We start from the raw sequence: 27,967 nt of genomic DNA, 5'->3' as shown, positions 1-27,967 counted from the left end.
TTTTAATGTGTTTGTAATGAACACAGTGTTCCTGACATGTGAGTCTCCACAGTGTTATCATTGAGTTATACTGAAATCAAGAAAGAAGGATTGATTGTGCACGATCAACATCCACACATATGATCTCCTGTGTTCATCTGCAGCTGATGTGTGTATACTGTGCAGCCCAGCAGCACCTCCTTGTATCGGTCCAGCTCCTGGACGAAGGTGCGTTCGTGGAACAGCGTCTGCAGCCGCTCCTGGGTGTAGTTGTGGCAGAGCTCCTCGAACGTGGCTCCTCGCTGCTGCTGAGCCACGCGAGGGTTCTGGAAACCCGGCGTGTCCACGATCAGCAGCGAGCACAGAGAGTGCTGACTGGACTTCAGAGCCCTGAGGGACGCAGACACAGGAGGGAGAGTTAGAGACGCTGGGGAGACGAAGATCTGATCTGCAGTGATGTCGTATTTATTTACTTACTTTTACATTTTTATATTTCATTACTTTTAATTTCTATGAAGTATAATTCACACGAGTATGACGCATGCCTCTCTGTTCTTTCTCCTGTACGAGGGGAGCACCTGAAACATCTCACCTGAAACATCTCAATAAGGTTTTTCTGATTCTGGTTAAAGAGTTTGTGCGCGTGGTATCAGCCTTTAACTTAACTGTTCTCTTACTGGCAGCTTTGAACGAGTCTTCCTGTATGACTGTATGACTTCGACTGAATCAAGCACTCGTGGAACTCATATGAAATGATTAATGCATCGTATATGTGTTGTGGTTTGTGCTGTAGAGGGACACGCTGCATGTTGTTACAGATCACAAGTGTGTGCAGGAAACACGAGACGTGCTGCAGAGCGCACAGAGACAAAAACAATCTGTACACTAAGAAACAAACTCAGAAACAACACATTGATTTCAGTCACCTGTGCAGCAGAGCCAACACTGACTGTTCACTGCAAAAACACGGCCGAATGAAAGCTGCAGAGCTGCAGCCTGAGTGAATATCAGACACAATAAAATCTGATTAAAGATCAATTACGACACAAAACGTTTCAACAGGTGCGTCTACCTGTGCAGAAGCTGGGTCTAAAGGAGCAGCTGAAGGAGTGCTACTTTAAGTGACACCATAGTTTGACTCTCATTTAATGTTAGCACACAATTTTAGCGCGCTCACTGTTAGCAACAGTTATCAAATCACAGTTTGAAGTAAGGAGGGAGAAGATGCCTCGCTAGCGGTCTGCTAGCTCGCAATGCTAACCCTGTTAACATTACAGCCTCAACCAGTGCAGGTAACACAAAGACCTCTGCACACACAAGGACAGCTGTGGCCAAAGCTGCTCCTGTGTCTGCTCCATTGTTTGGTTTTCTTCTTCTTCATTTACACCAGGTGCATGATGGGAAATAATCTCAACAGGAAACTAGTCGTGCAAGTCACACAGTCTTTGTAAAGTCTTCTGACAGTGACTAAAACGTCTGCAGATGTGAGAGGTTGCAGACTTTAGTTATTTATTAGCCGAACAGAGTGAAGAGGGACAGCCGGCGTCGAAGCACTCTGCAGGAAGCTCAGGTGATGTTGTGTTGTGAAGAGAAGAGACGAGGAGAAAAATTCCACACAGAGAAAAATTCAGGGACTTAAAAAAGTAACCAGAGAGAGAAAGGTGGGAGGGACGGAGCGTGAAGTTAAAGCTATAAAGAAAAGGAGACACGGAGGACGAGACGAATGAGGTCTGACCTGTTGATGAGGGAGATGACGAGAGTGAAGAGCTCCGAGTAGAGACCGGACGCCATCGCCTCCAAACACTCCAGAGCTGTGACCTTAGAGCCTGAGAGACCACAGGAGAGGACGGATCAACATCAAAGGTCAGGAGATATGTACAGCTGGTGCCTGTGCTCAGGGCCAGTTCAGGTGTTTCAGAGTCACAGTTTGATTATTCTCAAGCTAAAAACAAGGAGAGTGTAGAAACAAGCACGTCCCCACATACAAGGAAATACTGTGGAAGATTCGACATCCTGTTCTCACCTGAGCTGTCACCTTGTCCGGACTCGTCCGACCCTCCTCTGAACGAGGTGGAGTGCTGCAGTCCTTTGGCCTGGTGTTTAAAGATGGAGGACGACAGCTCCTCCAAGGTGCAGCCCAGCAAGTAGGCCGCCTTCTGAGCCCACTCGTGACGGGCAAACTGACGACGGCCCGCTGAAGGGAAAGAGACGTGTTAAAGCTAGAAAGAGATGTGATGAAGAGCTGAGGTGGAAGATGAGGAAGATGCAGGAAGAGAAGAGGGGGGGGGGGGGGGGGGATTCAGCGAGATTCATGAACTTAAAAACGTATAAATACAGCCTGAACTGACGCTGGATAAGCATGTCTCATGGTCTGATATCCTCACGGTCTGATATCCCTCTGTGTTGGACCGGGAGCTGAAGGTATTTTGAGGAAGCGTCTGTGGGAGTCGTGTGAACGTGTAAATGTGTAACATTCATACTTCTGTTTCTGTGTTTCCGTCAACAGAACTTTCAGCTCTCTGTTGGTTCTGCTGCTCATGGTGAGGCCGTCAGGCTGCTTTCATGCTGACAGGAGGACACGGCTTCTTTAAGGAGCTTTAAATGCTTCACATCTGAAGAGAGGCATCTTTGTGAATGTGTCTGTGCCCTCTGTTTAAACTCAAGACGCTCTTTAAAGGTGCTACGAGACGAGTACCACTTAACAGACTGATCGTATAATTCTACCACCCAACAAAGTACAAGCGTGGAGTGGATGGCTGTTAGCTAACGATTCGGTAACCCTACATGTCCATCTCTACTTCAATCAGGAGCCCACCTGTTCTCACATTAAGATCTAATAGTAACTGACTTCATCACAGATCGGTAAACTCGTGTCTCACTTCCTCATGCTGCAGAAATGAGGCTCTGTTGAACATGTAGAAGTCTCTGATGGAAGAAACACTGCGACGCGTGTGAAAGCCGCACAAGTTCACATGTCGCAGTCTGTTTAACAGTCAGAAGGAAACTGTTCCATTGGGCTGTCTGAGGCTGTGTGGGAGTTCTGTTAAGACTAAAGTTTCCAACAAAAGTTACAAGAACTTTTAGCACGAACCCCAGCGCGCCTCGGTCCTCCCTGTCCTCAAACGGAGCTCTGCTGGGCTCTGACTCTCTCTGATCTCTCTGCTCATGTTAGAAAGTTGTGTTCTTGAGACTCTCAGCTCCAGCAGCGTCTAACATTACAAAGTCTGATAATTAATAAATCCACTGTCTCGTCTCTCTCCTGTCAATAATAAACCTGTAGCACGGAGCGCCCCCTACAGGCCTGGAGCACCTCCGCTGTGTTGACTCGCAGCGTTTTGCTTTTCTGGGTTTGTGTGTTTTTTCACTCTGCATCGTTTCTGGATTTGCAGCACGTTTGTATTTAATGCATTTGTTTCGGCTTTTTGCAGCAGGTTTTCATTTGCAGCCTGTTTCTGTCGTTGCATGTGTTTGCAGGCGTTTCTGAATTTGCAGCCTGTTTCTTCTAATGGAATCTGTTTGGGCTGTTGCAGCACGAATGCCCTTGTTACGGCTTTGTTATTTGTGCAACAGAGCAACAAGAGTAAACTGAATTCTCAGCAGGGCGTGGACTTTGTTGTCGGCCTGTTTGTCGTCTGCTTTTCACTGACTCTCCACTGATGTGTGAAACAAAAAACTAAAGCACAATAACATCAAAAGAACATTCTGGTTGTCAGCTGTGTATCAGAAATGTTCAGTACAATGTTCAGGAGTAGGAAAGTACTCCTCTCAAAGCAGGGACTTATTTTAGATCCTGGTCTCTGTGTTGGAGATGCAGTAAGCTCCTGCAAAGGTTCCTCGACCCTGAGGAAAGTTCCTGCAGAGGAAACACTGCTTCATAACAACGTGTGAGTTTAAGGTTTGAAAGTTCAAACTAAATATCTGATTTGTATTTGACACTTTAAAAATCTGTTTTCTGAGTGACACCCTAAAGTGCAAAGCTGAACTTAAATGCAGCGGTAACAATCTGGAACACAAACATGAACTCAAAGCTTCATGAAGCCAAAACTGTCCTGGGATATCTGTGTTGGACAGAGCTGTGGAAAGCACCCGAACAGCTCAGACATCCCGACTCTCCGAGTTTGCATGAATGTCTGCGTCTCCGTTTAGTCTGGAGGCGATTCAAAGCCCGAGCCGAGGCAACACGACGGCCCGCAGAGCCAGCCAATCAGAGCGCTCAGACACGCAGCCAGAGAACCAACAGGAGCCGCTGCCAAACTGAAACTTCAGGGAGATACAAGTTCTGTGGTGGAAAGTCACAACACTAACTAGAGGAGTGAAAATGAACAAGCGTTGCTTTGCTGTAGAGAGTGTGTGTAGTGTGACGGTAACATGGAGGGGAATCAGACAGAGCTGTGAACAGCAGAGTTCTGATCCCTGCGATTTTCATCTCAGAGAACAGAACCGGGTGAGACGGGGAGCGCGGGGAGTCATCGCGAGGAAAACAGGGAAACACAAGAGAGGAGGGGGAGGAGAAACAATCAAAATGCTAATGACTGAAGGCCTGGAAGGAACGATAAAGGCATTAAGAGAGAAAACACAGAGAGGAGAGGCTGCGACAGGAAGTTTCTTAAGGTGAAAAACAGACGTGTGTTTCCTTTACCTTCATCTCCGTCTGCGTTTGAAAGGGCGCAGCATGCAAACATGCAAGTAGAGAGAGGGGGTTAGAGAGCAGGTCATGGCTTCATCGTTCACAGACAACATCAACATGAGCATTAAATAACACCACAAGAGCCAGCATGCAGAGGAGGAACATCCACCAGCCCCTGCTGCTGAAAGAGCTGAAGTTAATCCTGCAGACAGTCCTGGAGGGGTTTCCCCGGAAACAACAAGAGACCAGAAGTCCTCTGAGGAAAGCTGCAGCTACAGCATGAACTATTGTTGTTCTGCTCCAACTGCAGGACGGTTTATGTTCCACCACAGACACATCCACCGTCTCTGCATTAATGTGGCGTCAGGAGAATCAGAAGATCAAGTTTATGTACTCTTCTCCTTCTCTGCACCCACCTTCATGTGGGGTTGTTACCTGATACCTGGGGATACTTCGCTGGCTCTCCTTCTATCAACTACTGACAAATTGAACCCTTTAACTACATCACTTTAACACACTTATAATATGATGTTAACCTTTAGGAAAGAAAACAGATGAAGGGTTACACACAGCAGAAAAACGTCAAACACAGGAGGACCTGTGACAAACAAGAGATCAGATAGTTCTTAATAACGACGACGTCCCGAGCTGCTTCCTTCAACAGCAGACACACTAACCATCCTGTTGCTTCACCCTGCTTCTGTTTTTGTCTGACTGAAGACTGAACATTTGCATTTCATTTGCAGAGTGACGCAGAAAAACAATCTCATCCCCTCCTTGCACTGCTGAGTCGCTGGAATCGACAACTCTTCGCCCGTTTTAAGCTAAAGTTACTTTCTACGACTCATCGTCAAGCTGCTGCACGGAAATCAAGCTCCTCTTCCTCCGCTTGTCTGGAGCTTTCCTCCAGAACAAACATCCTCACGAGTGCTAAACGAGTAAACCGACTTGGAGATAAAATTGTTCTATGTTTCATATATGTTCATATTTTAAAGCTAAAGAGTTTCTGAAACGTAAACAGCTTCTTTAACGTCTGCTGCGACTCTGGTGGCAAACCCAATATTCTGATGAGGAGCGTGACGTGATTCAGAGGGCGGAGAGAAGCTCAGACACGCTCGGAGAAATGACAACAAAGTGAAGATAAACCTGTGAACGGGTTAAACCTGAGGACTGGTGCTGACTCTGTGTGACTGTAGGATGTTGTTCAGATCTGAAACGTGCAAACTGTCAAAGAAAAGTATTCTGAACTGATCTTAATGCAAAGTGTCGGTTTAGGTCTGTATATGTGCTGTTTGACTTAGAGGACTTTAACTGGCTTCATTCATCTGCTGACTACATCCAGGGTTGTCAGGTAGGGATGCACGATATTATCGGCACGTTGTCGGTATCTGCAGATTAAAGCTTGAAAATGACAAATCTGCATCTGCAGATGAGTCATTCCTCTGCTAATATTTTCAGGGTGTTATATATCGGGATCGAAATCGGCAAAAAGGGTTGGAAAATATCATCATATCAGATATCAACAAGAAATCCAATATCGTGCATCATTGTGTTTTACAAGAAAGAATCCCGAAGATCTGGACCCAAACATTGTGTCAGCATGAGGCACAAAGCGCGCACTGAGCGTGCTCCATGAATAAATAATGTCCCCAGTTTGTAGTGGAACAGCTGGCCTGCACAAAGGCCGGACTTACACCACATTTAACAGCTTTAAGATAAACGAGAAGTCAGGCTGGATCAGCAAACGTCAGGGTGCGAGCTCGCTGATGTTTGCGCCTGAATGGGAGCAGGGTTCTGCAGCAGGTTACAACATTTACAGTAAAGACATATTTCAGAAGCAGGACAAAAATATTACATGTGTGAAAACGTTTGTAATTGACTCTTTGAATTAACTTTATTTAAACACCAGCTTTAAGCGTTAACAGCATCTTACAGAGAAGGAGCCCTGCTGTTGTTGCAGGCAGCCTTCAGCATGATGCCAGCTGAGTGTGTGAAGCCTGACACCTAGTGGCACTTTGTACAACTGCAGTCTGATCGTTGCTCGAGCGAGGAGGATTTGCATTTAATTCTGTTCAGTTTTATGGTAATCTGAGCAGCGCTGTGCTGTCATTAATGTCGGAGTAATGAGCTGAGGGAGATGAATACATGGTTGGAAGGACAGAGAAGCAATTTGCAGGGTGAGATGACTAAACTGAGGGTCCAGAGAGGGGTGGGAATAAGAGAGGGTCTGACTTTAAAATAATTATTACAATTCGTGACATGACTGATGTGATTAAGTGTGACTTCTTAACTTATTAACTTATTAATCAAAACATGCTTAAAACTCTTAACCTGGCGTTTTATAAAGGAACCACTGAAAACAAACCGTGTGAGGCGTCCAGAATCTTTCAGGTCATATTTAAAGATCACTTCAAAGAACATGTCGAACATCCCGCTCGGTTATCTGATGCTCCTCTGCACATGAGAGCGGCAGACTTATTTCCCATCATGCCTAATGAGCGGTGAAGTGACACTAATGACCAACAGTTCATTTAATCAAAAACATCAGAGCGTGAGAGTTCTTTTGTTCTGCAGTGATTTTTGTTTTTCCCCGTCTGTGGAAAAAACACAACTGTGGGTCATGTAACAAAAGGGGAGGGGACACAGTGAGTGACATCACAGCTACACTAAACACGGACCAATAGAGGAGAAGAAAACAGGAAGTGATGTCAGCGTCTGGAATGAGTTGTAGAGAAAGACAAAGGAGAAAATGACGTGCTTTTATTTTGTTAATCTTTGTGTCAGTTTTGCAGAAGGAACAAAAATAGTCTGGCATCCAATCACACGCACGATGTAGACGTTATAATGTCCTCATGTAGAGACTAGTGCATGCAGTAGGTGTAAGTTCCTACCTTTAGTGGCCCCTGCGGCCCCCAGGTGGTAAACGGCCCCCAGGATGAGCCACAGAGCTTTCTGCTCCTCTGCAGAGATGCCCAGCACCTTCATGGCCGCCTGCAGCTTTGTGAACTGCTGCGAGGCTCGCTGCTTGTCCTCAGGCTGGAGGAGGGAAGAGGGTCAGACGCAGATACTCACAGTATACAGTATGTAGGAAAGAATGTCATCACAAACATCTCTCTTGTTATTGGACCAAAAAATCTGCGTTGTTCGAGCCAAGTTAAGTGTGATGTGAAACCTTTAAAACAGAAATCTCAGGAAGAACTTTGGCTGCGATTACCTTAGACTGCGGGAGGATCCCAAACGCGCTGTTCTCAGCCAGGTGGTTAAAGTGCAGCTCCGTCCTGAGAGAGAAACAACAACACATTTAAATATCTATGTGGCCAGGAAGCAAAAACATTTTTATTCACAATTATTTTGTGTTTTCAGCATAAAGTTGGATGTCTGTGTGTGGTTGAATGTAACAGACAGAAGGAGGAGTTGGAGGAGTCACCTGAGGCTGCTGTCGGCTCCGGCCAGCAAGTAGTAAAAGACGTTGAAGGTGGACTCGGCCTCGGGTCGCCTGCTCACCCTCAGCTTCTCCAGCAGCATCGTCTAAACAGGAAGAGACGACACGAGTCAGACGACCTGCTGTGAGTCTAACAAAGACTATAGACTGTCTCATGCTTACTCTGCATCTCTTTCACAGTTTGGTTAGTGTGTATTTAATCTGTTGCCCTCTAAGCTGACAGTGTGTGCTACCTGGATGGAGGCGGAGGCCACCTGTCCCGCCTGGTCGAAGTCGAGGGACACGACGTGGGAGAAGCGGCTGGCGTTGGTGTTCATGGACGTGGAGCTGTTTCCAAAAGCCTCCAGGATGGTGTAGACCGCCTGCCACTTCTCAGCTGGGCGTTAAGAGAAGAGTTAGAGACATCATCTCATCATTTGTTCGGTGGAAACTTTTACAAACTACAGATAAATGTTCGATTCAGAAAAAATCCCACTCTTCTAAATTACATCAGAGAAAGAACTCTGATGCAACAAATTAAACACACTGATCATCAACTGAAAGCAGGAACTAACCAGAGCAGCTGCTGCAGGTGAAAATGGAAATCAAGTGCTGGACTTATTCTGGTATGTTAAAACCTGGGCTCTACTTTTTTACATATTTTGGGGTGTAAATAAAACAGGCCCCGTTCCCATGACGATCTGCTTCCACACGTCGCTCAAACCACCTTTTTTATCCTGCTGTTAATTTCCCCTCCGTCTCTCTCTCCGCTCTGTGTGTCAGGGAGCTTTAATCTCCTCCTGCTCTCTCTCCCGTCTGTTACGGAAACGACTGCATGTTCAAACTGGTTCCAGCCGTTTGCTGAAGCTCATTTGAATAAGACACCTTGAGAAGTGTGACTGAGTGTTTAAGGAAGGTGAATATTATGTCCGCAGTGAAGTGAAGGGTGAAGATAATTGAGGTGACACAGCTGCAGGTCAGACGCAGACACTCAGAGGAGGCGGGGGCTTTGGGAACATGTCCGGATGACTTTACATTTACTCAACTGATATTCATGTTTGTATTTTCACTTCTTCACCCTCCGAACAGAAAGAGTCAGCAGGTAATCATCTGAAAATGTTTTTTTTAAATGAACTGTTGAAGAATTGAAGGAACGTCTCCAGTAGATGTGTTCATCCTGCAGCAGTGAAACAGGCTGTAATGGCTGCAACATAATCCTTGATGGGTCAAAGGTCGTCCACTCAAAGTTCTTGTTGTTTCCACTGACAGGCTCAGATTGTTATTCTAAGTGTGTGACAACATGACAGAAAGGATCCCTACAGAGATAGACCTTTTTGTTACAGAGGAAGATGATTGTTTTAACCACAGACAGACGTTACATCGCTCTCTGCAAACACACCAGACTCCATTCATAAAAACACTGATTTAAACTCACAGAACACAGGAGTAACTGATCTACCATGGCCTCGATTGGTGAGTTTGTTTGTGTCACTGTGTGACTTTGGTGTTTTTACTGGTAAGTTTACATCCAATAACATATTTGTGTAACACGTAATAACACAAAAAAGCTGAAAGATCAAGGCAGCGGACGAGCAGCAACTCCTGTGTTCTGTGAGGTAAAGTTTCTGTTTTTCTCAATGGAGTCTGGTGTCTTTGAAGAGAGTGATAAAACAGCTGTTTTTAGTTTATAAAAAATGTGTGATGTGGGTTAAAAACACTAAAATTACTCTTGTATTGTTGTTGTAATTGTTATCAGGGTTTATGCAACTTTTAAAGAGTTAAATTCAGTTTCAAAGTAACCAATCCAAACATTTACAGACTCTCAATAAAAGCAATCAGGAATCGATGCATGTGGTCACTCTGTCTATTTTACCAGCTATGTTGCATCATACAACATGTCAAAGAGCGTCCACAGGCTGCTCACCCTCCATCTCTCCATCTTTTTGTGTACGTATGCATCTTTGGGACGACTCTGCTGCAGACTCACCAGAGAAGATCTTGCCCGTGCTCCCGGCGATGGAGACCAGATACTGGACCAGGTGCTGGCAGTTGGTGGTCTTGCCGCTGCCGGACTTTCCCAGCAGCACGATGGACTGATCCTGCCGGGTGGTGAGCAGGTTGCGGTAGGCCGACTGGGCGACAGAGTAGACGTGAGGAGCCGAGTCCTCGCGCCGACAGCCTTTGAACATGTGCATCACCTGACGGGGAGGACACAGAATTATATTCAGAATAATAGCCCCAACCTGCAAGATTTACCAACACGTTTACGTGCGTTTGCTGCTGGACAGAAGTCAATAAAACATCTTCCCAGAGAGGAAGAATACAAATCTATCGTCTGCTGATGCTGCTTGTGTTGTTTAACAGGCATGGACATAAATATAACACACGATCGTTAATACAGTGTTTTTTGATTAAAGCGGACCTTCTCAGAGTACATGGAGGGCGTGCTGAGCGGGTTGATGACGACCATGTTGGGTCCGGCGTAGGAGTGGATGAGGTTTCCTCCGTAGCGCTGCCTCAGGCTGTGCATCACACTGGACTCATTCAGGTAGAGCAGAGAGGCCAGGTCCTCCGACCGGTCGTACGACGGAGGGTTGGCCTACACAGAGAGAGAGGAGAGCTGATGATGAAGGAAATCAACGACCAACCAATCTCAGAACCCGTCAGCTGACATCTGGTAATGGTTAAACCTGGTTAACCCTAACCCTAACCTTAAACCTAACCCTCTTTAAGCAGCATTTAGTGTCCCTGTAGCTTTCTTTCTCCCTCTCTTTCTCACCAATAAAGTGCAGTAATATTGATCATGCACATTGTTAGACTATTAAACAGAGTCCTTCTCATCTTCACTTCATAAACAAAATACTTTTTGTCCTCTGATGTCTTAATGTGGGCACGAATTAAAAGCCTGTTTGTTCAGTGAACACGTCTCCTGAGATTATAGACTGGACAAAGAGCCGGGGCCAAGAAAACAAATACAACAAAGCTGTCCCTGTAACCTCTCCTCCGCCTTTCCCATCATCCCTTGCGGCTGTCAGTGTCCTCTGTGACCATCTGTGACGGCCTGACTCTGCCTCTGAGGCGTGACTGAGTGACAGGTGGAGATCAGACCTCCTCCATCACGCTCAGGGACTGCTAAAGCCTGTTAGCTTCAGGCTAACTCCAGCTAGCCTCTTTCTTTACACTGTAAACTTTATGTTTATTATTTATATACTTTCTTTTTCAACTAAAGTGACATTTCATAAACAAAGAATGAGTTTAAACAGATAAAAAGTGTGACCTGTGATCTGTTTCAGTCTTACAGATTCATGACGCCAGGAAGTGAAGTAAAACTAACAACATGACATCATAAAAACAGTAAGTTGATAAGGATGTAGCTAACACTGGATCATTAAACAGGTATCGCCCTCCCTGTTCACCTTTTCTATGTCGTCTTCGTCCACGTCCAGTAACGTCCCATCATGCTCCAGTTTGATTTTCACCTTCCCCTCCGGCAGAGAGCCGGCCTCCGTCTTCACTACGGTGGCTGAAAGGAGAACAGACAGGAAACAGGTCGTTATTAGCCTGCTAGCTCAAACTCATCGCTTAATCTTCACTGGCAAATTTAAAGGGCCAAATTTAAACGAAAATAAAGATTTGTGACACATGGATTTATAACTTAGACTTTTATTTTCTGTTACTGTGAATAATTTAAAAATCAAGTCCTGGTCTTAAAAACGATCTGGACACACGCAGCAGAGTAAACAACTGTAACGAGGTGGTGCGATAATGATCTCTCATTTCAGACCGATTGTTTCCTCCGTAAAGCAGGTGACAAAAGCAGGTATGTATAGCATTAATGTTCAGTAAACAGGAAATGTTTATGTGTAAACATGCTTTTTAATCTATGAAGAACTCGATGTATTGGTGCACTTCTGCCTCGTGTGGCCTAAATAAGTATTACAACAACAAACAGCTACAGAAATGATCTTTTGTTTTATTTCAGAGTATTAGGGCCTGAATGTATGAAGGAAGATAAAATGATTAGAATAACTGAACTTTCAGCGCTCATGAAAGGTCACATGAATCAGAGGAGGACGGTGTACTCTTTTTCTGATCATTAAAGGAAGTGTTCAGCTTATTAGCTCGTAACAACCACAGAAACTTATATCTATATCTACTCATATCTATGTGAGGAGAAAATGTAATGTGCAGTGTCAGCTGTAAAACATGTTGTAATTTACTCTGTACTAAGAGAGAGATCAGTTGTCTCTTCGTCGCTTACAGCTGGTTCAGAATGCAGCTGTGAGATTTTATCACTTGTTTTGAAATCTTTGAACGAGCGGGCACGCTCAGACTGGTCTGAGTTGTTGCACCAACATGCTCCAATCAGAGCTCTGAGGTCGACACATCAGATGCTCAAAGATCCAGGCTCAGAGCAGAGTAAACAGAGCCTTTGTGGTAGCTCCTGATCTGTGAACAGTCTACCTGTTCACATCAGAGCTGCTCTGACCTCTGAGAGTATGAAATGATTGATTGACACCTTTTTGTGTTGGCTTTTAATTCCATCTGAGCTTCACATCCATTTTACAACGAATAATATTTAAGATGTGTTCAAAAAAAGTTTTAAAAAAAGAGCGTCTGCGTCTCAAACAGTACGAGCAAAAAACATTGAAAAAACCTACACCTGATTTTTATGATTTATTATATAATTTATTTTACCCCCCCCCCCAGTGTTCCCATCTCACCCAGGGAGAATCCATCTTTGTGGACGAGCCAGACTTTCTCTGATCCATACCAGGCCTGCTCGGCTGCGATCTGCTCCTCTGTCTTCACCTGCAGGACGGACAGGAAGAGACAAAGTGTTACCTGGACAGCAGAGACGCGTCACTGTGACACTGATGATCACACCAGGTCGTCACTGACACCACCAGTGCTCCCAGTCTGAGACCAGCACATGCTGAAAGCTGTCAGGATGATGAGCATGCAGGTGATCAGAGTGGACTCACACAGTTCACTGAGCACTGCACGCGCCTGCAGGGTGAGTGAGTGTGTGTGTGTGTGTGTGTGTGTGTGTGTGTGTGTGTGTGTGTGTGTGTATGTACGGGAAATCTCAAACCAGACAGACATCAATATAACAAGCCTCAGGGGAGTGTGTGTGTGTGTGTGTGTGTGTGTGTGTGTGTGTGTGTGTGTGTGTGTCAGGGATAACGTCGCTTCAGTGAACACACACGGGGACAGAAGTGAGGAAGGAACAACAATGAAACGGAAATATAAAGAAACAAAGCAAAGTGAAATGAAGAAATAAAGTGTGTGTGTGTGTGTGTGTGTGTGTGTGTGTGTGTGTGTGTGTGTGTGTGTGTGTGTGTGTGTGTGTGTGTGTATGTGTGTGTGTGTGTGTGTGTGTGTGTGTGTGTGTGTGTGTGTGAGTGTGTGTGAACAGAACACACTGCACGCTGCAAGCATAACACAACGGGGGGGGGTTTATGGGACGAGCTGGGGGTGAATTGCACTCGGGCAGCGTGCAGGTCAGACCTGGGACTGTTTAGCTGCAGCATGAGAGGCCTGAAGGAGGGCCACAGGGTCCTCTTCCACTGATCCCTGATGATTGGCCAGCATGAAGAGGTCAAAGGTCACAGTTACATATGAGAATCATGTGTTATACAGACACTGACATAGAGTTAGTACTCAGAGAAAACTGCAGTAGACTTATGCAGCACACCTGTGAGAGAGAATCAAGTACGTGTGAACGACATGTTAGGATCCACTTGTTGACTCACAGAGACGCTGAGAGGCGACGGGCAAAATATTATTTCATTTCTAAGTTCCAGAAGGAAATGATTCCTTTGTTCATTTGTGTCTTTCTTTCTCATTCTAACCCCATGTGAAGTCTACACGTCAGCCTCTAGTGGCCACGGTCAGTATTACAACAACAAACACTTAAGATAAGTTAGTTTGCCCTGCTGTAACCTGTTCTTCCTCACAGCTGAAAAGTGACTTTGAAAACCTTTCCTGTCAAAATACATGTAAACACCTCTGTCAGGGTGTGAGGGGTAACCATGAGCAACAAAGATTCAGTTATTTATCTCATTTGGATCTCAGTAACAGATCCAGGTATCAGAAAACATAAGTCAGGAAGCTTTTAACTTTAAATCTTCCCCCTCTGATTCTTGTTTTTGCAGACCTGCAGCCTGACAGTAAGACTACGAGCTCGACTGTGTTCTCCACACTTTGACTTCATTCTTTAAAAGGATCTTTTTTTAAATCTTTTTCTTAGGCCCGAAGACTATCAGTATCAGATCTGACAAAGAAAAAGGATCACAATCATATATTTCTGTTCTCCCTTGCCTCTGCGTATTTCCTGGTGAATCTTTAACGACTCATGGAATAAAATCAGAGTTCACGTGCTGAACAGAGATTCCTCCTGACACAGAACAGAGCGAGAGGAGCACCTGAACGCAACACTCACACATGCATGTATGACGGTGCAGCGCTCTCTCACAATGCCAACCTTTACTCCAAAAGACACAAAGCTCATGCTGCTTGAAGCAGTTACGTCATGCCATAGTGTAACAATCTGTAGTTCATGTTAAAGACAGAAGTCCTGACTGATTCATTCACACTTTCGGGGTCAACAGTGGGTTTGAGTTTCTGCATCAGAAGCAAAAATAACTCTTTTGTATTTTCAGAGAAAACATAAATTCAGTGCTTAACTTCATTTGCCATAAAAAATGTAATCAATAGGCCTCAGAGGCCTTTTTATTTTAAGGTATTATATAAGTTGTTACCTAACAAGGTTATCATCAGCACGTCTGTGCAGCAGATAGCTGCTTTGTGTTGTTTTCACTCCACCCACCAAAATAACTCAGATCCTACCCACTCCTGAGCTGCCAATATCTGGATCTGTCCTTTCTTTGTGGGAAAGGTTTCGATCTCTGTCGTTACATAATTCTATACTTTAGACCAATTATTAAAATATGCTTCCATAACTCTAAAAACAGCTCAAAATTATCTCTTAATGTCCTCCTTTGCATCTTGACAAATTGTCTCCAAATGAGGCAAAACGTCCTTCTAATCACAGAAGTGTAAAAGCATGTAATCAGTTAAACTGGATTAAATCTGTTTCCTGTCAGCTGTTTGTGTTGGTCGCAGTCGAACACAGATGTTGAAAACACTGCAGAAAACAGAAACAGGGGGAAGAGGGGAAGTTAGAAGGATGTGGGGCCTTACGCTCTGACAAGCCACGCGAGTACAAATTCCAGCCAGGAGGCCCAGAGGAAGGCTGGAGGGCTGCGGTACCTGAAGGGGGCCCTGGGGCTGAGGGGCCACGGGGGCGGGGGCTTGCACAGAAGACGACACACTGACTGCCGGCTCCAGCTTAGCCACAAAGCAGCCACAGAGACACAACGACAGCCAGCAAAAGCAGTGTGAGTAAGGCATGGAGAGAGGGAAGAGAATGAGGGGAAGAAGAAGGAGAAGACAAGGTCAACAGTGATGAAGGAAATGCATCAAAGCAAACACAAGGAGCATGAAACATGGCCGAGGAATGGAGGAATGACTGACATGAGAAACAAGGGGGGGAAAATGATTCCTTTACAGTGACAAAGCACTGATGTGTTGCTGTTTACTGTGGAGGTGAAAGTTAGTGAGACGGTACTGGAAATGGAACGTGCCCTAAAGCTGAGAAGCAGAGCCAGAGTGAAACCCTATGAACTAAAGCATCCCTCATCAGAGTAATAAATATATAATCTATATGTATCGAGATACGACCCAGCCAGTCAGAGGATTTAGATTGTCTCATGTCATTACAAAGTCTCTGAACAAGCTGCGTACTAAAGGTTTGTTTTTATTCCAACCACAGAAAGTCACTGTTCTGGCTGCTACGTCAGTAAAAAGTGATTTTCCCCCTAAAATCGTCTTCAGTATCTCGAGTTCGACATTTACAGTTGTCAGATAGTCGAGGCCACAAATCTGCTCCATGGCCAATGTTACATGTAGGTGGCCACCTCCGTTCACCAAGCTTCATCTCTATGTGGTACTGACACAGTCCAACGAACGTCCGTTCCTTTGTGCTATGTGCTAGCGTTAGCGAAAGCTGTGCCCCAGCAGTGGCTACTGGACGTGAAAAAGGCAGACTGAAAGGAACTAGAACTTTCCTTTTAAATAAAGCGTCACAGCTGGTGTTCAAGATGTACTTTGGCCACCAAATTCAGGGGCTTTGTTGCATCTAACCCTGTGGCCTCAAACGTTATAACTGATGTTATAATGTTGGACACCGGTCAGAATGTTTACCAGGCTTTCTTATCTTTTCTGGTACTTTCAGGCACATCTTCAGACTTCAGGGTTTACATTTAATTTGTCTGGCAACTATTTTCAGATGAAAAAGCCCTCTTTGATTTTATATATTGATTACACTAAATGAATGAAAGCTGAATGGTTGAATCATCTTCACAATAGATGTACAGATGTGTGGACAAGTGGTTATTTGGTAACTTACAACAAACACACCAAAACAAAGGAGTAATACATGACTCCCAATAAACAATTCAGCAAGGAAAGTTGTAGACATCATGTGTGTGCTGCATTACACTGAAAGGGTTGTGTTGTGTAGACAAAGACAAACAAAGTCAAGGTAACACATAAACAATATGCAGATGGACAGACAGCGTTGTGATTTACAGGAGCACTGAAGATCCTCATCAGGCGTCTCTGAGCCTCCTCGGTGGGACTGAGCGGCGCCTCCTACAGGTCAAAGCAGCAACACATGGACACTACAGTAAGCCCACTGATGAAGCAAAGCCAATGACTACACAAGAACAACTCATCGTTAAAGAAGCAGCTCGGGTTAAAGTGGAATCCAATCTGTTAGCATCCATCTCAAACAACATGCAGAAAAGGAAAGTCAACGAATTCACACTCTTAAATTCAACTTCCTGTTTAAAGGAATATTTGCAAACCGAGTGAACACATGAGACAACATGAAATCCAACAAAGTCAATGTACAGGTAGGGCACGTGCTTTAGGTTCCTGGGAATTGGTTCTACATGGGTCTTATGTTGGTGATAAGAAGTTCTGGGCTACGGAAGTCCCTTGTTTGGAGCCGGGTCCAATGGGACTCTGTCTTTGGTTTATAACTCTGCTATGTAAGAGCAACTCCTCCTCCTGATGTGATGAAGACAGAAAAGGTTTTAAGACTCAAAGAGCATGCTGTTGGAAAAGCACAAAAGCATCTATCGTTTCCAACAAATCATTTTGGGGATATTGGAGTCAAGAAGTAATCAAGTACTCGTACCCCCTAAGAACTTCTGTTGAGAAGCCCAGGAGCAACTGGCTCAGTGCCCATAAACAAAAGACAGAAAGATCCACCCAGTCTGCTAGTCTCAAGCCTTATTTGCAGAATGAGTCACAAATATATCAGGAAGTGTAGTTGTTATGTAGTCTGTCTTACGTAGTTAACAAGAAAGCAAAGTTTGTGAGACTTGGCAGCACACAAAAGGTCAGGGTGCAGAAAACATCCTCTGAGGATCGCCTAAATGTATACCACATTTCATGGTTGTCTGGTTGTCAAACCTTCATTTATTTTAGCCTGTCCCCAAAACTGAGCCCCAAACCTGCATCGTTGTGACTCGACTTAGGTAAGCCTAACTGGTACTGCAAACTTTTAGACCTGAACCAAAGCCAAGTCGATATTTTTGCTTTATTTGATTCATTACCAAATTGCACAGCATTGGGTACACTGGCTATTTCCTCCTTCCAACTGGGCATCAACTATAAATACTCTATAACAGTCTAAAGTCTAAAACAGATGGACAGCAAACAACCAACCATCCATCAAGTACCAAGTGACTCCAGAACTGTTTCACAATAAGGTCGTTATCTGAAAGCAAACACCACAGTCCTTTCTGTTTCAAACATGCATTTCATGCACTTTCCACACCAAGGTCCTAAATGTTGACCAGACATGCGAAGTGAGGACACTGTACCTCTTGTTGACTGACAGAAGGTTGTTGAATGGGAATGACCACTGGGGAGGGAGACAGTGGGCCAGGTCTGGGGCGGGGAGGAGTAGGGCTCACAGGAGTTGGAGAAGGTTTAGGAGGTGGGATGAAACGCGATGGAGGCGATAGGGGGGAAGGTTTTTGTGGCACTGGGGTAGTAGAGGGAGGAGGATTTGCCGGGGGGAGTTTTGTGGCAGAAGCTGGTTTGGGCGCCGGTATGAAGCCAGGAGGTGGAGACAAAGATGAGGCCTTTGGAGCTGGGATAAAGCCAACAACCGTCGGGAAAGATGAAGGCCTGGAATGAGTTGATTTGGAAGAAGTTGGAGCAGACGGCTCAGAAGTCTTGTTGGTTGGGTTTACAGCGACCACAGGAGGTTTGACTTCCTGTATAACTGGATCACATTTTGTAGGTTTGTGATTCACCTCTTGTGGCTTTTGGGTGATTTTATCCTCTTTCTTCTCTTCAGGCACAACCTGTTCCTCTTTCTTCTCATTTCTTTTCTCCAACTCTATTTTTTCTGGACGCTCCTCCTTGCGTATCCGTGGCCGGGGCTCCCTTGTCCTACCTCTGACCATGAAGTTCGTCAATCCTCGTGAAAAGTCATCTTTGTCTTCTGTTTTGATTACGTCGTGTTTAAAAGAGAATCCTGGAATCAAGGGGGCCTTGGGGGCCACATAAGCAGGTGCTGGTACTGGTTTAACTGGTTCTGCAGCGGGCTTGGCTGCTTCAGGAGCTTTGCCTGATGGTTGTGTTGGCACAGAGGCCTCTTCCTCTTCTTTGGGCAGGACCTTCCTGACCACACGACGGACCACCTTTACTACCTTCTTACGTGTCAGACCCTGGTCTTCTGTAGCATCCATCTGGTTGGTGCTGGTAGCTGGATGTTTGATATTACCATTGGCTGTACCATTGACCACACTTTTGCTCTGTATGCCATTTTGCTCTCGCTCACTGTTCATAACTGGCTCAGGGATCAGAGCAGCTTGTCTTGGTTCAGGACTCTTAAACCGCTCTGCTACATATTTGGGTGGTTCGGGGCTTTTGAATCGCTCTGCTACATTTCTGGGTGGTTCGGGGCTTTTGAATCGCTCTGGTAATTTTACAGTTGTCCTGGCTTTAGGTGGGGAGGGACTCCTGACCCGGGCTACTGACTCTGTAGGTGGAACCGGTGGGGGACTTCTTGCACGGAATAACCCTCTGCCAGGGTCTAGAGCTGGCACTGACTTGGCCCGGCTGAGCGACCCATCAGCTTCTGGCTACTCATCGAGAGGAGAGGAAGGAGGTATAAGGACATGAATAATGAATATGGGTTTGTTCACACTGAGCTGAATGAGTCTGTATTTGTTTCCAGTTAGAGTTTAAGACTAAACTTTGTTAAGAAAATACTCTGTCCTTCAACTATATCCAAACAATCAGACAACTTGTGAATTAAAATTCCCCCATAGATCCATCTGACAACAATCACACCTCTAAAGGTGATGGACAACATTTTATCCAGAATAACAAACTATGTTTTACTCTGCAGACCGAACAGGACCATACAGCCTCCTGCTTCATGCTTGCAAGAGAAGCCAAGAAATCCAACATGAACTTAAAAATGCTTGGTTAAAGGTTTACTAATTAATTATCCTCAAAGTCAGTGGGCCTCGTGTAAGCACCACTAGTCAGAGATTAACTCTTATTGACACACTTGAGTTATTTTTAAGGAATATTTGTGTCTGCAGATCTTCTGAAACTCCTGAGTAACATTCAGTGGAACGGCTAGCCTTTACTGCAAAGTGAGGCTGTCCATTAAGCTAATGGTAAAATGCCCTTGGTCAGGTTTTAAGGTGTACTTATTTGCTATATCACAAAGAAGATGGACAAAGAAACCTGGATAAAGACCTGTTGAATCCTTGCAGACACAAGGCGGCTCTAACATGACTCATAAAGAACATTTACTTACACTCTTAGTCTCTGGAGTGTTCTCGTCTTTGATCTAAATATGTTGATATAAAAAAGAAAAACCAGATGAAAACCTCGGCACCACATCACGTTGTTGTCCATCACACACCATGCAAACATCAAGTCATGCTAATGTTTTGCATTTAAAGTGAATTCTGCCTCACACAGATCTCTTTCTCTAGAGACAAACACTCCCTCTTACTTTACGAAGAACTTAAGCACTAATGGAGGTGCACTTGTAAAGCGTCCAGCAAACGTCTGAGTTGGTGCAAAGTCACAGCAAATGTCTTCACTAGCCTGATATGTGCTTATAAATGACAGTGAGAGCCATCCAGTTTCTACGGTGACACACATCTAAAGACACACGTGTTAGTGGGAACACTGTAACACCATGCAGAGTTTGAGACTTTCCTTTTGCTCCCAGAATGAAAAGCGAGATGAGAATGCCATGTTGGCTGATCTGCTGTCATGGGTTGTGATGGATCAGATCACAGCAGACGGAGGAGGAGGAGGAGAGGAGCTAGGAGAGGAGGAATGGTGAGAATACAAAGGGACAGCTGAATAGGATGTAGGATCTTAAGACTACAGAGAGATTAAATAGTCAATGTAGGCAGAGACAAATGTTGATGGAATAGCAATGAACAGGGTCGATCCAAAACAAAGGACAAACAGGAGGTAGGAGAGAGAATGATGAGAACACACAGATGATTGGAGGGATTAGAAATGAGGATATTCCTGCTTTAAACTGTCGACACAGACCGAGACACAGTTTGTTGGCAAAGCAATGAATATGTTCTACAAGAAGCAGAGGATACACCAAACTAAACCAACTAGACCTACAACACCGCCAGAGGTGTGTTTGTATGGTTTACAAAAATACAGGTAAGTCAGAGAGAGAGAAGCTGAAACCAACAGCAGCTCCTGCTCACGGGTTATGGATGCCAGTTTTCTCCCATGAAGTCATGTCACTACTTGAGCTTGAACATGATATAATGATGTATTTGTGGTTGCCTGCTGCCTCAGATGTTGCCTTATCTCGAGGCATTTATGGCTAAAAAGTAGATTACATTATTTGTAGATCAAGGTGATGAAGAACTTTGACTTGTCAGGTATTTAAAAGAAAACAAACCTTATTATCCATTGATTCTTACAAAGTAAAGTATTAAATCCATAAATATTTTCTTTTTTCAGATTATTTTCCTCATTTGTTTCCCAGTAAGAGGATTTCATCCAGGAGGCATCCGAGCTACAGTTTGTCCAACTGAATCCAAGACGACCGAAGCCTCTGTTCTCAGACTACGAGCAAAATACAAACTTAAACTCGACTGTAGAAAAAGATGTATGTGTGTAAACTGCCATTATCAATGGCTTTGATGTGAGTAGGTACTCTACAGATGTGATGTAACGTGATTGTGATGTGATTATAAACAATGTGTCCTCCTCAGACTGGACGTCTTTGGCTGATAGAATGAACGCTGACGACCCTGACGCCCTGCAGTGTAACGGGCACAGTGTGTGGGACAGTGTCCAGGTCCGGCTCGGGGCTGGTGGCTTTTATCAGCAGTCACTGAATTAGCACACTGACTAAGGGGCTTATTTTTGGATTAGACAGTGGTACTGTAGGGCTGAGGGCCACATTACTCCGACAGAGAGAGGCCAACAAGAACGGAAAGGCAGGTGCTGATTATGTTTTATATGTTATGTGTGTGCGTGTTAATCTAAAACAACGTAAAGACCAAAAACAGGGCCGTGACCACATCAGAGACAGTCGACCGTTATAGCTCTGTGACAGTATCTGCTGTACAGTCACTGTGTGAGGTGAGAGCACTGATTCAGTTCACACATCACCTTCAAAGGAGTGGAAAGTGTTTGCTTTTCTGTGGTTGTATTTTCTTGGTCTACCTGCCCAACGACAACATGTGCAAATTAGCCACTAGCTAATTTTCCATTAAAAACAGACTATCATTACAATTTAAACCATTAAAAGAACGGCAACAAAACACATAAAAAGCAAAGTATGTATTTGATACAAAACCTTTCTAAAGCAGAACTTCCTACAGACGCTCCAACGGCACGTCCAGGTGTGTAGACCAACAACAGAGGACAGGTTAAGAGAAGTTCACCACGAGGACACCAGGAAACCATGAAATCAATGCTTTGACCGTGTTTAACTAACCTTCTTGCAGTCGGTGCCTTTTTGCTCTGGACTGCTGTAACCTGTAGACCTCACCTGTCCCAGGTCAGTACCTCTGAACAAACCAAATCCCCCAAACAACCTTTGAATGTGACTCAGACACACCTGGATGAGTCTGTAAGGGCTGTACCTGTCTCAGGAATTTGTTAGTCCAATCAGATTTGGCTGTCCGATATCAGCCTACAGGAGTCTCATATTCTACCTGTAGGATGTTATCAGAGTTTCCAGTAGCGCCAGCTGTCTGACAGACATTTGAACATTTCCGAGAACCTTCTAGGGTCCTAACTTTACTTTATTTCTTTATTTCAGGTCCGTATCAGCAGTTTAAAGCTAGTGAACTCAAGTTAACGGCAGCTCTGCCCAAAGGCCCCCTCCCCTCTAACCAGCAGTATAGAAACACTGAGGGTCTGATGTTTTAAGGAGGTGACCTCTGTGGATACCTGAGCTCCAGGTAAAACCCAGTGACAGACGGACACTAAGGGGTCACTCTGAGACCCGGCTTGTTCAGTTTATAGCCGTGCTGTTGCTCTTGCAGAAAACAAACGAGCAGAGATTAGAATGAGTCCACTGATGATTGAAAACACTGCGTTGAAGGAAGCAGCTCTTCTGTCTCCTGACTTTGCAAACAGAAAGTTATAACTCACTGAATTTATGACCAAAACTTAGAAAGCTGACTTTCCCCAACATGTTGCCGTACAGCTGGCCCCGTGTGAGATGTCTGATAACAGTTATGTGCTCATGTGTCTCAGAGGGTATCATGTGGCTGCCCGTGGATGTCTGATGTCTACAAAGCAAAAAGCTCACACATGGCGTCGCACCAGAGACAGGCAGCTGCTTCTTTCTGCTCTGACGCTGACAGTCGAGGGATTCAAACCGACTTATAGTGGACCAATGGAAAAACCAAAAAGTATTCATTCATTCTAAACAAAGGAGGGCTATTCTGAATCCAGAGTCCAAATATACTCACTGATGACCTGATCCAGAATGTCTTAAACCCAAACAGACTGAACACAGAGAGGGGACAGGACGAGCAGCAGGATGCTCCACTGATAAACAACCAGGCAAAACACAAACATCTGCTATGTTGCTGAAGACGCAGCACATGACATGTTAGACATATGGACCCACAGACCTGAGATAGAACAGGGTTTGGCCTGGTCTTACCGGACCCTAAACAAGTCAGATTTACTGTAGTTCTAAGGAGCAGTTAGAAAAAGATCAGAATATTTTAGTCACATTGTAAATGCACAGAACACATGTGAAATGTGGATGTGAATGAAATGAGCCTCCTGGGACAGAAAACAAGCCAATCAGAGATCATCGCTTCAGCAGGTAAGACGATAAGACAGAATCATCGAGATATAATTAGGGCTTTAGTCCATAAACACAAACACTGAACTATTACACTGACATGTGAGCAAACTAAAGGAGAACAAACCTCTAATTCATGAGTCAGAGTCAGATAAACACTTTTCACAGAACAGTTTTAGGTTTAATATCAGTCTAGTCCCTTCAATCAGAGGAAAAACTACATTTCCCATCACCTCACACCCCGGCACACGAGCATGTGTCCTACATGTGGACCACCTCTTCTTCATCTACACTCTTCTTTAACATTTGCTCACTTTGACTGATTTAAGTCTGAAAACGAAAATAGAAAGTGCTGAAACGAAAGCAGAGCAGTTTGAGTAAAACTCTTGTTTCATTGGAAGTGACTCAGGCTGCCCCCCTCAGCTCATTCTCTGCTAAAAATAGTCCCACCGGCTGTGGAGCCTCGAGGCTCCGCGCTGTCAGAGACTTTCCATGAGCTCCTCGTAAAAAGTCATTTCACATTATTCTACCTGTCAGTGAAGTTACTCCACAACTCCTGAATCAAATAGTCCCACACGTCAGCGATGAGTTCAAAAACTGTCCAAAGTGTAGGAGATCTGGTCGAGCGGCTCGAGACGCACAGAGTGGAGAGAGAACCGGCCGAGCTGAGGAGAGGGGCGGCGCTCTGATTGGACGGTTATTCCTGACAGAGAGACAGACAAGAGCTGCGGGGACAGCTGTTGTGATATGAGGGTGTTGAGAGGGGGTAAAAATAGGAGCCTCTGCTCTGCAGCCTGGACGGGCCTGCCATGAAACCCCCCCAACACCTCCTCCACCTCCTCCACCTTCCATCAGCAGCCACACATGCTGCTGCAGTTGCTGTCATTTCAGCTGCTTCTGTGTGAGCACACACGAGTGTGAGTGAGTGTGTGTGTGTGTGTGTGTGTGTGTGTGTGTGTGTGTGTGTGTGTGTGTGTGTGTGTGTGCAAACACAGCTAATGGTCTGTTAACGTCATTGAGAACATGCTGGGCACTCTTGTGGGCAGGGATTGTAAAAAAGTAAGACAGGAAGTTCATCAGGGTGCGTTCAGGGCCGACTCGCACACGCTTGTAGATATGGAGCTGAAGCTACAGTTGCTCCTTTTGCTTACTTATTATTTGAATCAATAAAATGTGAAACGCAGGATGAACCTGCAGGTGTTTTTAGGCTAAACACAACTGCTAGCACAAAAGCTAAAGCTAATGTGTTTCAGTATACTGACTGTTTCAGGGTTAAAGCTGCAGTTAAAGGTACATAATCTGGTCAGTACTCGAAAATACAGGCCTCCAGTAAGCCCCTCCCACTAGGTGAGCACATGGGCAATATATGAGCACACAGCTGTCATGGTTCACCTCACACAACCTGACCAATCAGTACAAAATATGGACACAATGAGGAACATAGAATGAGCAGCTAACAGCTGCTCAGAACCTGATCTGATCTGATTTGTTTCAAATGTTTGAAAAGAAACTTTTCACTGAATCTGGTTTTTAACTTCACTCTCTGAAGGGACGTGCAGGACCAATAAGAGCCCTCTCAGAAACAACCTCTGATTGGTCAAAGTCTGCCATCAACAGGGACCACGAAATAACTCCAGTAGTGGTGGGCTAAATCTCTATAGCTGTGCTAACATCATGATGCTAACACGCTCACATTGCTGATATTACAACGTTAGAAAGGTTCAGTCTCTCAGCATCTTACCTGTCCACAGTGAAAACAGCTGTAACTAAAGATTATTTAAATGTTTTCTCAATTAATCCTTTGATCTATAAAAGATCAGAAAACGAAGAAACATCCTGATATTACTTATTATGTCAGATAACTAACATACATAGCTCTAAAAATATCATTCATAATTATCTGAAGAGAGAAAAGCAGGCAACATTTAATAATATAGAGTAATTGTTTCAGCACAAGAAGAAGCACGCTGGGACACAGTGTGAGCCATGACTCGGCAGTGGTTGTGAACAACAAACTTGATGAAAGTCTTTCATGATAACTCTTAGAGAAGAAACTAAAGTTTAAGCACAAGCTGCAGAAAAAGTTTCACGTCAGATTTTTTACAGCCTGAAGTGATCGAGAAGCTCAACAAGCATGCTAGCTAGCTGGTTAGCTAGTGCAAATGGTAGCACTGTTAAACAGCACAGAGAGATTTCAGATCATGCAGATTGTTCCAAATGAAAATATATTGATCATAACAGTTTGCTTGGTCCAGATTCTGTGCAGAAACAGCAGTTGTGATGCTGCGTCCTGTTTAAACGTACCTTTACACGTCGTCCAGTCATCATTCAGCAGCTCAACCTCGACCAGCTGTCTGAAGCTCAAACAGACCAACACCTTCTCCGCTCTCTCTACTGTCCTAACATGTCAGTTAATACACACTCCCTATCTGTAGATGTGAGGGCAGGTCGTGCTGTCTTCCTGTATGAAACGGTCGCTTGCAGCAGAGAGGAAGGAGTGTGAGCGTTAAAAGGAAGGCAGAGCAAAGAAAAGCAGAAGCAGAGTTCAAACATGTTACCAGAAATAAAACTCTGCTGGCACTGAAAGAAAAACAGCTCATCCTCTCCCTCCGATGCTGCATCTCAAAACATGACTTTCAATGTTAATCTACTACACATCAAACAGCTGACTTCATCAGCCTTACACTCAAATAAGCGCAGGTACCACAGGAGAACAGTCGGGCTCCTTCCACAGCAACACATCTGGTTGTGAAACTAAAAGTTATCTGGAGCCAGACGAGTCTTTAAGACGCCTTTTAGAACTAATCTCTGTCCAGACTGACCCTGAGAACACATCTCACATGAACATTCATCTACGGTTGGTTGTTAGTGCAGGAAATACTGCCAATGAAGAACAGCGACGGGGAAAAGTAAGGACAGGTGGAACTGTCAGGAAAAGTACCGATCAGGAAGGGAACCTGGGTTTGGGCCTCAAAAGACTTTGTTTGAGGCTTTCAGACACTCCTGAGGTGTGTGGACACGAGGTGTGAACGAATACAAAGCTATGATATTTAAAATGACACGATATAAGTCATGATGTAGCCCAAAAACTCTTTCAGGCTGTAAACAAAATGCCCTCCATACACCCCTCATGAGGACACCTCAGACAGCAGATATCAGCCTCTCTGTTGCAGCTCCTGCACGTCTGCTTTCTGACCACAAGATGGAGCCAGAGGACCGGGAGCGGCTCCACACAAAGCCTCCTTTATTACCCCGCGGCTGCCATGAAACTCCAGAGAGGGAGCGTCACAGTGGTATCAATGCACAGCTAACAAAGTGTGCAGTGAGATGAACAGAGTGACAGCTTTAGTCCAGCTGACAGAGAGGAGGAGGAGGAGGAGGAGGAGGAGGAGGAGGAGGAGGAGGAGGAGAGGGAGGAGGAAGGAGCACAGGCCGGGCTGTGTTGGGACACAGAGTGAGGCTTAAAGAAGAGGGTGGGGTAAGAAGAAATGCAGTGATGTAACAGTGTGTTAAGAGTGACAACAAGTATATGAATGGAGAGGAAGTGTGTAACATGGAAAAGAGCTGGTTTACAGTCAGCTGAGAGGAACGTGTCAGAGTGAAACTTTCCACAGAAACAAAACCCTAAAATACGTGCTGTGAGCCTTCAGTCCAGCAGGACGACTGACGAGAGCGTGAAGACAGAACAAGTGTCTGTAGTAAGTCTCATTTTACTCCTGGATGGATGGAAGCTGTGGAACCAAGCCTTCGCACACGTCTGAGCATGTCGTCTGAGGCAATTTAAAATAAGTCACTGAGTGAGAGCAATCATTGACCAGACATGTACCGCTGCAGTCACTGAGCCATGAAGGTCACTTTAATACAAAGTAAAGACTCTAAGCAGCCTCTAAAGGGTGTGACACTGAGGGGAGACATGATGATCTGTCCGTCTGAATGTCACTCAAAGGACCTTTCACAGTCAAAGCAGGCAGGTCTGGGAAGTGTGTGTGAGAACTACAATTCATGTAGGATTAGAAACGACTCTCTCTGTAATGATGAATCAAAAGAGGAGAGAGAGTCTCTACTCACAGATATCTGCATGCAAATAAACAGTAAGCAGATATTTGCATATAATTGCAGATAATAATCCAGTCGTAGACGTCGTCTCTCAACTCCAACTCCATTGTCGTGTCTTACGTCTCTATTCAAACTGATAACAACGACCAGAGGCTGGAAGGGGAGTCTGCAACATATCACTGGTCCACATATTTGTTTTTACACCAGAAGCACAGAAATATCGTCCATCTTCAACAGAGGAGTTAAAGACTGCTGATGATGGGTCCAGAGAAGCCAAGAGCTCTGTTACCTTAATTGGTTTAAAAAAGGATCCTACACTTCCCATAATGCAACTCTATTTATTACTAAATGTGTACTTTTGTCCCAGGCTGAGATAGCTTTATACAAAGTCTACGCCGCCTTCGTACTGTGACCAGCAGCTCCATCTGTCGCACACGATGCGTTCAGGCACAGTATAAAG

The 27,967-nt window shown here is 44.8% G+C and overlaps 1 protein-coding gene across 1 annotated transcript in view; it reads right to left on the bottom strand.

Annotated features, from left to right (window-relative positions):
- Positions 1–27,967, bottom strand: part of myo18ab (myosin XVIIIA b) — a 118,146-nt gene that overhangs the window by 66,043 nt on the left and 24,136 nt on the right. The window contains exons 3-14 of the mRNA XM_069676677.1: positions 12,752–12,839; positions 11,444–11,550; positions 10,450–10,626; positions 10,015–10,225; positions 8,282–8,424; positions 8,034–8,134; positions 7,821–7,884; positions 7,498–7,642; positions 4,619–4,630; positions 2,003–2,173; positions 1,715–1,805; positions 177–369 (exon numbers count right to left, since the gene is read on the bottom strand). Of these exons, the coding sequence (XP_069532778.1) occupies positions 177–369; positions 1,715–1,805; positions 2,003–2,173; positions 4,619–4,630; positions 7,498–7,642; positions 7,821–7,884; positions 8,034–8,134; positions 8,282–8,424; positions 10,015–10,225; positions 10,450–10,626; positions 11,444–11,550; positions 12,752–12,839 (1,503 nt within the window). The remainder of the gene's footprint in view (positions 1–176; positions 370–1,714; positions 1,806–2,002; positions 2,174–4,618; positions 4,631–7,497; positions 7,643–7,820; positions 7,885–8,033; positions 8,135–8,281; positions 8,425–10,014; positions 10,226–10,449; positions 10,627–11,443; positions 11,551–12,751; positions 12,840–27,967) is intronic.

Source organism: Semicossyphus pulcher, unplaced genomic scaffold, assembly GCF_022749685.1.
Source record: "Semicossyphus pulcher isolate SPU_LCO1_2020_fin unplaced genomic scaffold, fSemPul1.0.p SCAF_26, whole genome shotgun sequence".
NCBI lineage: Eukaryota > Metazoa > Chordata > Actinopteri > Labriformes > Labridae > Semicossyphus > Semicossyphus pulcher.
This window is presented reverse-complemented; position numbering and strand designations above follow the sequence as displayed.